This window comes from Vigna angularis, chromosome 2, assembly GCF_016808095.1.
Source record: "Vigna angularis cultivar LongXiaoDou No.4 chromosome 2, ASM1680809v1, whole genome shotgun sequence".
Lineage (NCBI taxonomy): Eukaryota > Viridiplantae > Streptophyta > Magnoliopsida > Fabales > Fabaceae > Vigna > Vigna angularis.
This window is the reverse complement of record NC_068971.1, coordinates 8,898,107-8,915,750: the sequence shown is the minus strand read 5'-3', so window position 1 is coordinate 8,915,750 and position 17,644 is coordinate 8,898,107. Positions and strand designations below refer to the sequence as shown.

The 17,644-nt window shown below is 32.3% G+C and overlaps 1 protein-coding gene across 1 annotated transcript; it reads left to right on the top strand.

The window, feature by feature from the left end:
* Positions 1-243: 243 nt before the first annotated feature.
* On the top strand, positions 244-576 carry LOC108327218 (uncharacterized). The gene has a single exon (XM_017560946.1). It carries the CDS (start codon positions 244-246, stop codon positions 574-576), a length of 333 nt encoding a protein of 110 aa, XP_017416435.1.
* Positions 577-17,644: the final 17,068 nt, after the last annotated feature.

The window sequence follows — 17,644 nt, the reverse complement described above, 5'->3', positions numbered from 1 at the left end:
AAAAAGAATTAGATTCAAAGTATTATAATTGAAAATTTATGATGTAAAAGTCACAGTAATATATAGTATTATTATTTTTCTGATTCAGTGTTTTAAAATTTTGGCCTAAAAGTGAAAGAATTAAATTGAGGAAATTTGGGTTATAAAAGGTGTTCCACTTTGTCTCTTTTGTAGAAGCTATCATCTCTGATAGATCACCAAAACTCACTCACTCTCTCTTTCATATTTCTCTCTCTCTAAGTGATGGCTTTGAATCGAAGAAAAGCATCAAGTTCAAAAGCCATGGCTGATGCAGCATCATGGTTCTGTGCATGTCTTCTCGTGACCCTCATACTGCTGTGCTTATTCAGTGACAGTTCTGCTCTTCGGGAGGATGATGAAGGGAAGCTGAGGGGTAAACAAGTGTTGTCGAAGCCTTGTGATGAAATCTATGTGGTCGGAGAAGGAGAGACACTTCACACAATCAGTGACAAATGTGGTGACCCCTTCATAGTGGAAAAAAACCCTCACATCCATGACCCTGATGATGTCTTCCCAGGCCTTGTTATCAAGATCACACCCTCACACAACAACTGAAATTTCAATTCTTACACATCTATCTATCTATATATATGCATGTGTGTATCTACTTTCTTTCATATATACAACAAGGAAAAGAAAAAGAATCCCTTATGGGCACCTTCATAATGTTTTTATTGTAGTTTTGGTTAGCTTGTTGTATGTAATGACTGTGCTTAATAGGAAGAAAATGTCTTATATATACTAGTCTTTTGGTCTTCTGTATATGTTAGTGTGAATTTAGTCTTCTTTACTTAGTGAAAATAATTATACTTAGCAGAAGGTTTTGCTTTTAGGTGATAAATTATAGCAGGGTTGGTTCTTTTTCTGAAGTCAAAGGTGACAAGTTAAAATTATTCCCACCAGAAAGGAGAGTAGTCTACTATGTATTTTAGAGAATAAAAGGAAGAATAATAACTTTTAATATAATAATTATTAATTTTACTTATACGTATATTTAATTTTAACCAGTAATTTCTTATTTTATTCTTTTTATTTTTTTACTTTAGAGGAGAAAAAAAAATTATAAGAAAAGTGTAATTTAAAGCACAAGAATAATCAATCAATTTTTTTTTCTTTCTAGTGCTTAGACAAAACAAATATTTTTTAGATTAGAAGTTTCATATATTAGTGTCAATATTAGATTGGTCAATTCAGTAACTACACATTACAATATTTTAGGTAAGTTATAATTTATTTGACCACAAATAAAAATAACTTGAAAAATCAGAATCAGAGGACCAGAAAACTTCTCAAAAGAAAGCTCCAAAAAGTTTTATTTGTGAAGGAATAATTGTAATAGCTATGGACACTGAAGTTTTGAACACTCGTCTATTGAAGACTTTTCCCCTAGCAAAGGATAATATCATTTTTGTTTTCTCTTAAATTATTAAGATTATCTGTTTGCATCCAAACTATTGAGACGTATGTTTTTCCTTTAAAACAGTGATTTCTTTAAACTTTACAAATCTAAATTTTGTTGTCAAATTTGTTGAACATCCCTTGTTAAAAATTAAGGTTGTATCGATCCATGCACCTGGAATAGAATTAATCTATTAGGTGTTTATAAAACCCACTTATAAAGATTTTTTATTTATAAGTTAAGTCTTATTCTAAGTGTAGATAATTTTTAACAAGAATTTTAAGGGTCCAAAATATTCAATATATATTACTATAATTATATATTTATTTAATTTTGATTTAGGTATTGTGGTTGTACTTACTAGGAATGGAGGTGATGGAGATGATTTTTATTATTTTATATTCATTTTGAAAAAAAAAATAATCTAGATGAGTATAATTAAAGATCTTTACTTATATTTAATGGGTATAATTTTTTTTATCATCTTTATTTTTACTAGAAAGTGAGTATATCCGTATTCATTTCCATACTCCTTTTATTGTTTTAATATTAATAAATTAAAAAATTAAAGTATAAAATAACAACTGGACAAATAGAAAAGTTATATAAAATATTACACAATTATATATAAATAAATTTTATGATAACTAAAATATTTATTAATTTTGAAAACATAAATATTTAAATTCAAAAATATTTCAAATGTCTCTTTCTTTCATTTATTAAATTATAATAAAATCTCTTTTTTCTTATACACCACTTGATTAACAAAATAAAACAAAAAATAAAGATTAAATAAATAATAATTTAAATTTAGCATAGATATTTCATCTTTTTGAATTTCACATGTTAGGTGGTGATAAAAAAATTATGATTATTACGAGGTATATCGTTTTTTTCTATATATTTTTGTGAAAGCCAAAAAACATCTAGGAGAAATGCATTGCACCTACAAAAAAGCGAAAAGAGAAAAACATTTTTTAAAATGTTTGATAAGTAGTGTTTATACAAAGATCATAAACTCTATTTATATAGAGTTGGAAACAGATAAAGAAAACAAAAAACTGAAACGATGAATCATAAAAGCATTGACATAGATGTTAAAGGTACCAAGCTTGGAAATAACGTTGTAGAAGTTCTTTGGTTCTAGAGTCTTCGTAAATATGTCAACTGGTTATTTATCTAAAGAGATGGGAAGAAGGTGGAACAAATTAGCTTGGAGCTTCTCACAAACCACATAACAATCAATTTCAATGTGTTTTGTGTGCTCGTGAAAGTCGGGATTGAAGGCTATATAGCATGCAACAAGAACAATTGGTTGGATTTTGAGATCTTTTAGAAGATATATGACTCATTGAAGATCTCATGTAGTAGTTGGCTACCTGTAATTAGGATTGCGTCCTTTTCCCCTTCCTTGAGTTTTCTAGTTATAACTAATTTTTCCTTGTTGCTGCTTCCATGTTGGCAGACTATTAACCATGCTTATGATAGATTTTATCTATGTTAATACCTCCAATGAGTTGTCTTTCTTGTTGAAGAACAAGAGAAAAGACTTGATTTATTTGAGACAGCGATTCAATGAGAAGAATTTGAGTCTTGATGATGTTGTAAACTTCACTTATTCTTTGACACCATGTTAAGAAATAAACTTTAAGTCTAATTCAACCCCACAAATTCGGCTTGTAAGGTGAGACTTGAACCCATTTATATATTATGAATTGACTTTATCTCTAGTTGACATGAGACTTCTAATGCACACCCCTCATATCGTGGTATATACATTTTTTGTGTGGGACTTGACATTATTGGATGGTTTGATAACATGTAAAACAATATGTCCAACAAACAAAATATTTCAAAAGGATAAGCTTTAAATAATAGTTCTGATTCCATATTATAGGGTATATGGTTTCTTTCTAGGGGTTTGAATGTCAAAGCCAAAAAGCATCTATGGGAAGTGTGTTGCGGAACCCACAAAGAAGAGAAAAGAAGAAAACATTTTTGGAAGTGTTTTATGTGAATTGACCTTATCTCTAGTCGATGTGAGACTTTCAATATACCCCCCTCACGTCGAGGTATATATACATATTATGTGTGGGACTTGACTAATGGATAGTCCGATAAGGGCTCGATAATGAGTGAAACAATATATATGTTCAAAAAATAACAAATCTCACTAGGATATGTTAGGTTCTAAACCATATTGGAGTGATATTGTTTCTTTCTTTGTGTGTGCATGTGAAAGACAAAAAACATTTATAGAAAGTACATTGTGAGACCCACGAAGAAGAGAAAAGAAGAAAACATTTTTAAAATGTTTGATGTGAAACCGTGTTTATAGAGAGAATACAATATATATATATATATATATATATATATATATATATATATATATATATATATATATATATAAAGAAAAAACTGAAACAACAAATCATTGAATCATAGTAATGATAATGATATTAAGTTACTATATTACACTCGTCTTTATACAATTGTGGTGATAATGAGTTTAGAAAATTAATTACATAAAAAATCATAATATCAGTATGGTACATGATAACAATAAACAACAAATAAAAATTTTAAAATTAATAATAAAAAAATATCAAATGTATGTCTTAAAAACAATTATACGAAAATTACATATAATAAAAAAATTATAATTATGAAATCTTTTTAGATATTGAATTAGTCGAATTATTGACTAATAATGAAAATTGTTTAAATAAAATAAAAGTTCTTAAAGTGAAACGAAAATTAAAGATAAAAGAAAATAAAGATGATTTAGTAAAGAAAGGATTTATGCGATTCAATATTTGAAATTGAAAATGTGAAAAAAGAAATAAAAATATTAAAGAGAGTAGAAATAACCAATGTGAGACCTAAAAACTATTGATTAATTATACATCATTCCAACATAATTGTCCAATACAAAAAATATCTTAGAAGTGTAAATGAATTAAACTATTAATTAATTATACATCATTTAAACATAATTGTCCAACAGAAAAAATATCTTAGAAATGTAAATGAATTTTGTGAATAGAGAACAAACAAAACAATTAGAAGAGAAGAGAAATAAATGTGTAACGAAAGAAAAAAGAAAAGGTTATAAAATAAAATATTGAGAGAATATTATGTATATATATATATATATATATATATATATATATATATATATATATATATATATATATAAATTATCTAATAAATTTTGAGTATTTTAATAATTTAAATGAAATATGGGAAAAAATGAAGATGATGATTGATATTTGAATTGGGTATGGAGAGAGAGATAGATATATAGTTAAACATCATCTTTTTATACTCAATTGAAAAATTTTCAAAACAGAAACAATTTCAAACAATATCCACAAAAATTTTGCATTCTCAGTATTTACTAGTTTTACAGTTTACTAACTTTTACATTTTGTATGATATTTTTCGCAGAAAATATATCTATCAAAACTCTATTTAATTGAAATGTAGATGATATATGTTGAATGTATAAATATTCGTTAGGCCTTTACTTTTCAAAGCGCACCCTCCTCTTTTTTTCTTCAATTTTATTCCCAACAATACTTAATGCACACATATAACTTAGTTCTATAATTTAAAAATTAAAATTTTAAAATGTAAACAATTCTGGGAAATGATCCTTTTAGTTAGAAGAAAAAAATCTATAGGAATAACCAAATGCTACGATTTTATTGTTTTGTTCTTCAAATTTTTTTATTTAATATAAGTAAAAAAGGAAGAAGAAAAAAAAAACTATCTGTGAACTTAACACCAAACAACTAAGTATAACTTACTAATAGATTTAGACAAACTGACTAATGAAAGAGTAGCTGTGAAATGACTTTTCTTAATATATATGGAAAACAATACTTTCATATCACTTAAAAAATATATACTTATTTTACAACTCACTTTAATATAATAATATATATTCTAATTTTAAGTTTAAAAATAAAATAAACATAATTAAGATATTATTATTTTGGGTTATAAAGTAGGGGTTTTGTTTTTTGTTTGATAGGTGTTAAAAATCAATCACCTTCATTCATATGATAATAATGTATTATATTAATATGATAATAATGTATTATATTAATATATATTATTAAAGAATATGGAAAATGTTAGTGTAACCTTCATTCAAAAATTTTTAGTTTCTAGAAGTATGATCAGAATTTAATTTCATCATGTTTCGAAATAAAACATTGATAAAACAGCAAGCGAAGTATGAATATGATGAGTGCAAAAAGAAGGCGGCATTCTTTATTCTTTAACGGGTTGGGTCATTAAAAGTAAGTTGCACCCCCCCAATTTTCTCCTGCACCTCGTTGCTACTGTTTCCTCATTTTCTTCTGAAGCCTGGCTGTTCTTTTGATCATACATTTTCTATCTCACATTTTCTCTACTTAGAAAAACACAACATATCACACCGCATTATAATGAAACCTATTTTTTATCTCAAGGATTGTTCAAAAGTTTTTCTTATGCAAAAGGTGATTTCTGAATTATGTAATTTTAAAAAATTATGCAAAAATTAACTTCCATTCATGTAATTTGAAAATTAAGAGTAACTTTCGAATTGCTTGAAAATTTTTATGCAAAGGATAACTTCTAAATTATGCAATCATAGATAATTTTTTACTTTCAAACAAAAAAATTCAGCAAATTTCCAAATTGCAGAGTTTAGAAAAATATTTAAACCAAAACGGCATAATAGATTTATTCATATTTATAAAGGTGAAAAAAGAAAGTGAGTGAAAAAAAGATATTAATTCCTAAACCCTATGGCCTACGTATTATAGGTCTATATTGGATAGGTATTATGTGTGTCTATGAGGTAGGTAAACTATTCATTAATTATAATATTTATCATATATAACAAATTGTTAATTTGAGATTTGAAGTGTCTTTTTATACTTTTTGGTTGTCAGCTTGAAGTGTGAAGAAAACAAGTAGACTCAAGTTACTACGAAGATATCTCGATAATGTAAAAACAAGTATGATGTGATTTATTATTAGAAATTTAAATATAATTTAAGTATCATGTGTTTCATTATTAGGAATTTAAGTATAATATATTGATGGAAACTAAATAAGAAGAATAATATGTACAAAAAAATGTGCATAAATTTAGTGTCTTTTTCTTTCTATCTTCCACTTATAAACTAAGAATTGACCTTATTTCTAGTCAATGTGAGACTTCTAACACAACCCCTTCACGCCGAGTCGCTAGGATAGGCTCTAATCATGACTCTAATACCATGTTAGTAGTGAGTTTTAAGCCTAATCCAACCCCACAAAACCGGCTTGTAAAATGAGATTTGCATCAACTTATAAACTAAGAATTGACCTTATCTCTAGTCGATGTGTGACTTCCAACACTCTTATTTTTCAAATTACGGTCCAAGACTAAATTTAAACAATATTAACTGTAGTTGCTCCAATAATTCTTTTATGTATATTGGAAATAAGAGATCTTTTTATGGACTGTTATAACTTGTTAGTCCATAATGCATTTAATACACTAAGTCTCTATTTTATTATATATGCTAATCCATTGAAAAAGAAAAGGTAATACTAATCCACACATGTCTTTAAGGACATGTAATGTAACATTAGATAATACATTATGGATGAGTGCGCACCTCACTTTTTAACTAGTATCTGTTCACAAAAACTTGTATGAATAGAATTTTTAGGTTAATATATTTAATAGACAATTATCTTATGGACTTTCTAATTATCACAATCTTGTTTACGTAGAAACGTTTTAGTCAATTATGTCCATTCACAGTCATTTATTCAATAAAATTCTTAATTAAAGTAGTTTTAACAATTACTTGTATAAAAGGTATTTACTTTTGGTAATTCATGTAATTAGAATTTTTCTCTCCAAATTCATAATTATTTTCTAAATTAAATTGTATTTTAAAAAAATAAACACTTTATAAAAATAAAAATTCATAAATTTATTGTCTTAAAAACACTTTATACATAAATTTAAGGGTTAAATATGTTTTTCGTCCATTAAGTATCACACAAATTCGGTTTTAGTTCATACTCAAAACTTTGATGGTTTTTAGTCCTCATAGTTTTGAAACTCTTACTATTAGTCCTTAAAATTGGACGACATTAACTTTTAGTAGATGTGACAAACAGCGAGACCACGTTTTACGCCAATTGTCCTGTTCACTCTCTACCACAATGGTTGTTTAAGTTTTGAAATGAGATTAAGTATGTTAAGTGTGCATTTGATTGAAGCGCACTTCGTCATCTCTTATAAATGAGATTTTAAGAAGTTGGGTTCTTCTTCGTCACTGTAGTTGGGGGCAAAGAAAACTGAGGAGGTACATCTGAAGGTTGAAGTTCGTCTTCTTGAGGAGGTAAGTTGATACGTTTTGTTTTGCTCTTCTTCGTGTGAATATAAGGATTGAGGATATAGGGTTTGGGTGGGAACGAAAGCTGATGAAGGGATTTCTTTGTTGTAGTGAAATGAAAGGTGAAAGTGGAGGAAATGGTTGGACACGAAGGTCAATTGGTTCGGGAAAGTCACAAAGCTGTGGATCATCTTCACGATTACCATCTAAATTGTATGGTTGTAGTGAAACATTGTTGCTTTTGAAGGCAACTAATGTGAAGAACAAAGGAAGATTGTTTTATAGATGTAGAAATTGGGTAGTAAGTGATTAAATCTTTCAATTCATGTGCTGAATTTTGTATTAATCGTGTGTTATTTTGATTGCATAGTAATTCAAGTTGTAATTACTTTGAATGGCATGATGAAAGAGTTTTTGAAATTGAAGGAAGCTTTGAAAGAAAACGTGAAGAACTTGAAATGTGTTTGGAAAATGAAAAACTTGTACTAGATCTAAGGAAGAAGAACGACAAGCTGAAAAAGAAATTAGAACAAGAGAAGAAAGTTGGGAAAATGATGTTGTTGTTGTTTGTTTTATCATGGGCGTTAAAAATTTTCTTTCGTATTATGTTTTTGTTGAAGATGAATTGTAATTAAGAATTATGGTTGAATAAAACGAGGTTCTTGAGTTTGTCTCCAAATTCTGCTTGACAAAATTCTCCAAATAATTTACTTGTGTTGCTACTTGATGATTAACTTTTTTTCCCTTTAACATTCCACCACTGTTACTGGACTTTTGTTGTATGTTAATAAAGAAAACATTGGGCAGCATAAGAAACTAGAAGCATGCATTAATCCTTGGAGAATCAAAGATAATTCTCTAAGTAAATGAAAAAACATTCCACTTTTTACTTTTAAGAATTAACCAAAGGTAGCATTTTTAGCATTCAACTCATTAAAATTAATCATAAACAGCTGCTCATGGTTCACCCACTTCCATGTCCCGGATCTGTAAATCTGAACTAAGCAGAGTTTGTCTGCTAAAATTGACTAAGCAGAGTATCTATAAATCTGAACTTGGAATAAATAAAGTTAACTTGGCATAATGCAAAGATGAAATACAACAAGAAGCACGATATAATATGAAGTGGTCCCATACTATTAAATAAGATAAGTTAAGTGGTCCCTTACCACTGACAAAAAATATTGTAATAGCAGTACTAAAGTAAGTCAAGTGGTCCCTTACAATTACATATGATGGTAGATGTTAAAAGCAACCACTGTACCCACTACTATTGTTCCCTAAGTGGGTGACTGTGACTTACAAAATACATTAAAATAAACGTTTGGCTACAATAAATCTTCAATTGGTACTAGCTTGGGACCCTAGATGTTGTGCAGCCAGTAGCCGTGAGGATGTTCTTCTTCCACCTTGGTGACTTGATGCAGGTCCTGTAGCACCCAAATATTTTAAAGGGTATTACTGATAGTAGAGACTAAATTAATTTGATATCTCTTATAAACAATCAAACTTTATTTCAATTACTCCAAAGTACAATACCAAACTTACAAACTTTAAACAATATAGTCTTCACCATTGAAATTTCAACTTATAAGTTTTACACAACATAATCTTCCCAATACAAATTTATTCTTTTTACAAAAATCCCTGAAAGTTTTTCCCCGCATCTCTATCATCTTTAAGCTTGTTCAACCGCATCTGCAACATTATCTAATCACATATAACATGAGTTATATGATCATAGTACAAACAAATAAGGGTAAGCCAACCATATCAAAAAAATCATTAAACTTGTAATAAAAATATTATAATAATGTATTTCTACAATTGATAAAATATCATTATTCCGATGTCATTAATTCATCATTATCAAAATCATCTTTCTCATTTCCATAAATCTTACAAGTGTACCATGCTTACTCATGAAGCCTTATGGTCAGACCGCTCTCTGCCTGCTTCCTTAAGCCTCACTTATTTACTATGTCTTACTTTCTGAAGTCTTATGGTCAGACCCCTCTCTGCCTGCTTCTATAAAACTTATGAACCACATATTTATGTCAAAGCCTTATGGTCAGACCACTTGCTGCCTGCTTTCATAAACCTCAGGAGTTACTTTGCTCATATCAAGCTCTCATGGTATAAACCGAACATACTACTTCCCGTAGGAAACATCATTTCATAAGCAATGATTTCTCATATCAACTCCAACATTTCATTAAATCAACATTTCATACCCTCTTATCTACTCCAACATTTAATCAAATCAACAATTCATAACCTCTTCTCCACATAACTCAATCATGTTCATTCTCTAATCATAATTTGGCAATAACCTAATTTGGTGTCAATAAATTAAACATATTTCCAGATATCATACTTCGTATTATAAACTCATTTTGACCATAACGAGTATAACTCAACATATTTTCACCAATCAAAGATTCATAGATCAGCCAAAACATTTCAACATATCTTAGCAACTACATATTAAAGTCTGAGCTCAATGTAACGACAAATAAAATATATATGAAGTTTTTACCATGATAACTTTATGCATCTACAATTGACTTATTTTATTTTATTTTCATCCTATTAGAGATCTTTCTTTACCCCAATTGGTCACCGGAGAGGACCCAGATGTCTGAACGCATCAAACTCACCTTCGACGCCAGCACATATGACTAGTCACAACTGACTGGACCAGGCCAGGGCTGCTCTATGATCAGGGATGTGCCAACTCAGGTTTTTAAGGTTCCTCTATCCTACCAACAAAGCGAGGCCCTTAATAATTTACAATTTATTTATTTAATTTATCTACCTTGTTCTCTTATGCTCTAAATCTAAAATGCCTAATTTTAATATTTTACTTCCTCTCACAACAACCTCAAATAGTATCTGTATATTTAATACCCATATACAAGTTATTACAGAACCCTTTCTCCAAACCTTCCAACAAGATCAATTTCAGCCAACAAACTCATTCAATAAATTCATCACAATAAACATCCATAATAGAATTCATACAAGATAATTATAAATAATTAACAATAATAAAATATTACTATAAATGGTCATAGAAGAATACAATATTTGACAATCATAAAAATAATCTTAATATAAAATTTTATGGGGAAACAAGAAGTTGAATCTGGCAGAGCCGGTTAGACAACTTCTAATACATCCAACAATACAATATAATTAAATAACAAGAACAATACATGTCTGGGGAAATAAGAAGTTGAATCTGGCAGAGCCGGTTAGACAACTTCTAGTCCATCCAACAATACAATATAATTAAATAACAAGAACAATACATGTTTGGGGAAATAAGAAGTTGAATCTGGAAGATCCGGTTAGACAACTTCTAATCCTTCCAAAAATTGCAATAAAATAAATAAGTAAAGCAATAAATAGTTTGGGGAAACAAGAAGTTGAATCTGGCAGAGCCGGTTAGACAACTTCTAATCCTTCCAAAAATGTAATAAAATAAGTAAGGAAAGAAATAAAAAAAATTTGGGGAATCAAGAAATTGAATCTGGCAGAGCCGGTTAGACAATTTCTAATCATTCTAAATTACAATAAAAATAAATAAGGAAAACAATAAAATGTTTGGGGAAACAAGAAATTGAATCTGGCAGAGCCGGTTAGACAATTTCTAATTCTTCCAAAATACAAAAATAAACAACTAATAACATACAAATGGCATAACATATTCAACATCACAATTTACAACTATCACACTTGGATATCAACACAAAAGCATACTCTCATTTAAATTCAAGATCATACAGAAACAAAATACTCCATATTCAAGATTTAAGATCAGACAAAAGCAAAATATAGCATATTCAAGACTCAAGATAGTACAAAAGGAAATACTCAAAGTTAGCTCCCCTTACCTCTATTCCAGACTTAGTTTCTTCTTCTCAAACCGTTCTCCGGAAACTTTCAGAATTTCCCCTCTTCAACTAAAATTTCCTTCAACTCTCTTCTCTCACAATTTCTCTAGAATTTTGGTGTAAATCTTCAGCCTCCCCCCTTGGCTATTTATAGCCAAAAATTTTACTATTCATTTTTACTATTCAATTTTACTATTCATTTTTACTATTCAATTTTACTATTCAAAAATTATTTTTTTATTCACCATTCTTATCTCTGAATGATTAACTCTACGTGGAGTGTTCTCTTCCACAATTTATTTTAATATATATATATATATATATATTTTAACCATTCACTATTTACTATTCACTATTTACTATTTACTATTCATTATTCACTTTTCTTAAAAAAATTCTAAATAAGTTATCAAAAATTTGAAGCTCTTCCTCTAGAATTACTATAATTTTATATCCAAAAATTAACATTTTTCTATCCATTAAAATTATTATTACTAATAAAATGCTAAAATTTACTATTATAAATATATATATATATATATATATATATATATATTTTTTTTATGGATCTTACGGGTCTTGCTCCACTGCCACTTTGAGGTCTTCCTAGTTGAGAAGTCCCCCTTCTTGATGTTCCTCCACCTTGTGACGTTGATGGAGCTGGTTGTGCTTGAGAACCTCTTGCAGTGGAAGTTGCCCTTGTGCTGCCAGATTCTTCTGTTCTTGAAGTGTCCCTTGTGTTCTGTAAATGGAAGTAAGTGATAATGCTAAATTTTACTATATTTTAAGCATCATTTTAGTAGCAAAATCAACTCCTTTCTAACTTATAACTTGCTTAATCCTCTTGTTTTGTCTTGTTTTCTATATATTTGTGTTTTTGGCTACTTTGATGTACTTTCATCAATAATCCCTTATTTTGTAGCTAAAAATGAGCTTGGAAGACTCTCCAACAAACGATAGAACTGGACCAAGAAATTAGCACGCAGAAATGCCATCAGCAGCTAAGAGCACACTCCAGGAGCTCATGGAGGACGTTCGTCCAGACAAGACTAGGACGCTCGTCCAAAAGCCAGGCAGAGAGGACGCTCGTCCAAGTAGCTGAGAGGGACGCTCGTTCCAGCCAGGCAAAAGAGGACGCTCGTCCAGGAGCTGATGAGGACGTTCGTCCAGAGAGTTAAGAGGACGCTCGTCCAGAGTGGAAGAGCGGACGCTCGTCCAAGGCGAAGAAAAGGACGCTCGTCCAAAGTGGAAGAACGAGCGGACGCTCGTCCAGAAGGAAGAAATGGGCGCTCGTTCAAGCTAGCAGAGAGGACGTTCGTCCCAGGCAGAAGTGGACGCTCGTCCAGCCAGACAGGCAGAGGACGCTCGTCCAGCCAGGCAGGACGCTCGTCCAGGGAAGAGAGCAGTGGACGTTCGTCCAGCTACCAGAAGTGGACGTTCGTCCAGCTAGAGAGGACGCTCGTCCTGTGGACGTACGAGAGGACGCTCGTCCAGCGAGCTAACAAGAGGACGCTCGTCCAAGTTAAGAAGACGCTCGTCCAGGACGTTCGTCCACTTTCAGCTTCCAGAGAGTTTCACGCCCGGGCGTGAGAAATGGGGCGCCCGGGCGTGACTTTCCAGTGAGTCTCGCGCCCGGGCGCGACTGACAGAGGGCGCCGGGCGCGATTTTTCTGATGTGGCAGACCAGTCTATTTAACCCCAAAACACGAAGGGGAATTGGTCTTTGGTCATTTGGAGGCGCGATTTCACTGAGAGGAGAGCTTGGAGGGCTGCTAGGGTTCGTGGGAACACTCCCTTCTTCCTCTTGGGTTCTCCTTCTTCTTCCATCTTCCATGTTGTAAGCTTTAGGGTTCTCCATGGAAATGGAGAACCAAACCCATCTTGTTGGGATTATTTGTAGCCTTTGAATTCTTGTGTAATTGTTGAATGATTTGATTATATATATGCCTTTTCTATCAATTGCTAGTATTCTTGTTTCCAATCTTAAAGCTTGCTTGTAATGGGAACGTTCATGGCTTGATTTTGGGGTTTTATGGATTATGGGAACGTAAGATGAAATCTTGAACTGAAATAAGAGTCCTTGTGGGTCATTGATTCTAGGAATGGAAGATGATTCACATGTTGTCTTAGATCCCAGCTCTTTAATGCGGGTTTTGCTTGTTAGATTGCCAAGGAATTGGGGTTTGATAAGGAAAACCTAGGCTCTTTCACCTAAGGAATTAGGGCTAGAGTGTTTTAGTGGATTGACTTTAGTAAATTGATAGAGAGGAGATGAAATTGGTTATACACAAGAGTGCATTGGTGAAAACTAACCTTAGCAATGTCACTTCATTCCATTTCTAGTCTTTTCCATTTCCAAGTGTCTTCAATACCAAAGTCCAACCTTGTAATTATGTATGAATTTACATTTCTGCACGTGTTCTGTATATTGATGTTATGTTATTGAGTCTATATGAGTTGTTAATCGCACAATTCTCTATTATTACGAGTCTCTTGGGAAAACGATACCCGGTCTTACCGGTTTATTACTTGAACGATTCGGTGCACTTGCCGAAATCGAGCCCAACAAGTATTTTTTGAGTCATCAAGTTTTTGGCGCCGTTGCCGGGGATTTGGGGATTGAACCCGAGTCCCAGCAACGGCTATCAAAGTTTGGTTCATCAAGTTTTTGGCGCCGTTGCCGGGGATTTGGGGATTGAACCCGAGTCCCAGCAACGGCTATCAAAGTTTGGTTCATCAAGTTTTTGGCGCCGTTGCCGGGGATTTGGGGATTGAACCCGAGTCCCAGCAACGGCTATCAAATTTTAGCTTGTTTGGTGTGTAAGTGCATTGAATGAAGGTCTAGAACCAAAAATCACATGGTGAGTGGCCAATTTCGCAGAAATCTGCATTATGCAGAAAATTGATATGGCGCCCAAGCGCCCCCTGCTGAGGGGCGCCCGAGCGCGAGCTGCAACGAGGGCCATCCTGCACCAACTTTACCGAGTGGCGCCCAAGCGCCCCCTGCTGAGGGGCGCCCGAGCGCGAGCTGCACCAGGGCCGCCCAACACCAACAATTCTGGTTCTGCACTTTTCGTTTTTTCTTGATTTATGATGAGTTTCCCATTCTTTTGCACTCTTTAACACACTCCTTTTGTTGTGTTTTTTTTTACCCTTTTTGTGTTGTTGTACCTTTGGGAAGCTTAATTTTAAGACTTCCCTCTTTGTTCTTGTACTTTTATCTTTGTTTGTTTTGGCTTTCATTGTTTTGTTTCTTTGCTTTCTTTTGCATATTTCTTTTAGTGTGTTGTTGGATTCTTCTCTTCAGTTGTTGACTATGGGATACTAATTTTGCTTTGAGCTTTCTTGTTACAGGATAAGATCTTCCTTAGGAATTAAAGAGTTTAAAACCACCAGTAGCCAACCTTTGAGGCATGCGTGAGTTGAGCACCATATGAAATGAAGATTTTGCTGCTCGTGTAGCATGGCCTGGGGGCCAGGCCCCTACTGATGGGGGAGGTGGAGCAGTTGCGGAGTATAAGCTACTGTTGGAGGAAGATGTTGCAGATGAAAGTGAAGCTAGTCTCCTACACTGCTGGAGCTGCAAAGAGTCCATTTTAATTCGGTTTTTCAGTTTTAATTTCCAGTTCTTATTTGCTGTCAGTTTTTGAATTTGGATTTCTTTTTGACTTGCCTTGTGGATAGTTCTTGTGCAATTGGTCTGGTGATTTGAGTGAATCATTTTCTATGCTTGAATTGAATACAAATCTGTTGTGCTTGCTCTTTATCTATGAGAATTGTTTTGAAAATCTGATTGAGATTATGTGGTTGAGCTTGTTGAACTGAGATTGTGGTTGCTTGTATATGTTTAGATAGATGCTTGGTTTTAATTGTGATCAATATTCTTGGCATGATGTTTATCAAATTCGGGAACCCTGAGTAAACCTGTGAGATGTTGTGCCTCAGAGTTTATTGATGAATGTTATTACTTTGGAATCACAGTTGATTTTGCCTGAGTTTCTCTATTTGAACTAGTTACTTGCATGTTACAAATGATCAAGGCCATCTTGTTCTTCCACCTCTTCTACATTGTGAGCCTAAAAGCCAATGCTAAACCTTTGAACCTTAAAGAAAACTTTCTCATTCCCGAAACCTTAAGCCTATTGAAAAATCATTAACCTCCTTACCTTGAGTAGAGATGATCATATATATTAGAGTGAGGAGAATGGTTTAAGTTTGGGGGAGTTCTTGTCAAAAGGAGAGCATTGAGAAAAACAATAAGTTGAGTTAAAAAGAAAGAAAAAGAAGAAAGAAGAAGAAGAAAAACAAAAACATGAATTCAATGAAAAAGAGTTGGGAAATAAGTTGAGAGTGGGTTATTCAATTTTGGAGTAAAAGAGATATTATGCTTTATCATACTGTAAATAATTATCAATGTGTAAATAAGTGAAGTTGTAAAAGAGTGATTTTGTACCTTTTTCTTTCCCCTTTTACATGTTCTTACATTATGACCAAATTCATTACAGCTGCTACACTTCATAACAAGATTCTTCTTTGACAATTTTGTATGACTCACATATTCATCAGCCTCCCTTCTTCTTAGTTTTTTAGGCCTCCCATGGGGTGTTTTATAAATTGGAGGCAGTAGCGCACCAGATTCATAAGTAGACCACAATTGTTGTCCATTGATTGGAACAATTTCAGGGCCATAACAAGTTTCATAAGCCTCTTTCTTGTAATAAGGATGTACATAGTCTTTAGGGTTTTCTACTTTGTATTTTATGGCAGCCACAGCGTGCCTGCAAGGTATTCTTACCAAATCCCAAAAGTAACAACTACATGAATGGTTACTTAGGTCAACTACAAAGTTATCCATTGTAAACCCGTGAGTGACTTAAAATTTTGCAGCCCTTGGCCAAGTTGGAATCCAATTTCCACTCTTCTCTACTTCCCTATCAAGCCTATTTCGTGGTTTAGGCATGGCAACTCCTGTATATGTCTTTACTTTTTCTCTAAGTGTTGCAAACCTACTCCTAATGTAAGTTCTAATCCATTCCATCATAGTTATGATAGATTTGTCTCTAGCTAGTAAAATTGTACTATTAAATGACTCAGACAAATTATTTATCAAGACATCGCATCTAGGATAAATACTGAATGCATGTTTACACCAACACTTAGTGAGAATAGCTAGCAACCAATTGTAAGCATCAATGTTAATATTCGACAATGATGAGGCCCAATTTAACTTGTTGGCCGTTGCTAGGACTCGGGTTCAATCCCCAAATCCTTGGCAACGGCACTAAAAACTTGTTAGCTCAAAAAATACTTGTTGGGCTCGATTTTGACAAGTGCACCGAATCGTTCAAGTAATAAACCGGTAAGACCAGGTATCGTTTTCCCAAGAGACTCGTAATACTAGAGAATTGTGCGATTAACAACTCATATAGACTCAATAACATAACATCAATATACAGAACAAGTGCAGGAATGTAAATTCATACATAATTACAAGGTTGGACTTTGGTATTGAAGGCACTTGGAAATGGAAAAGACTAGAAATGGTATGAAATGACATTGCTAAGGTTAGTTTTCACCAATGCACTCTTGTGTATGACCAATTTTATCTCCTCTCTATCAATTTACTAAAGTCAATCCACTAAAACACTCTAGCCCTAATTCCTTAGGTGAAAGAGCCTAGGTTTTCCTTATCAAACCCCAATTCCTTGGCAATCTAACAAGCAAAACCCGCATTAAAGAATTGGGATCTAAGACAACATGTGAATCATCTTCCATTCCTAGAATCAATGACCCACAAGGACTCTTATTTCAGTTCAAGATTTCATCTTACGTTCCCATAATCCATAAAACCCCAAAATCAAGTCATGAACGTTCCCATTACATGCAAGCTTTAAGATCGGAAACAAGAATACTAGCAATTGATAGAA

Excerpts from the sequence above, each read along its gene's own strand:
- LOC108327218 (XM_017560946.1), top strand. The coding sequence starts at position 244 with ATGGCTTTGAATCGAAGAAAAGCATCAAGTTCAAAAGCCATGGCTGAT.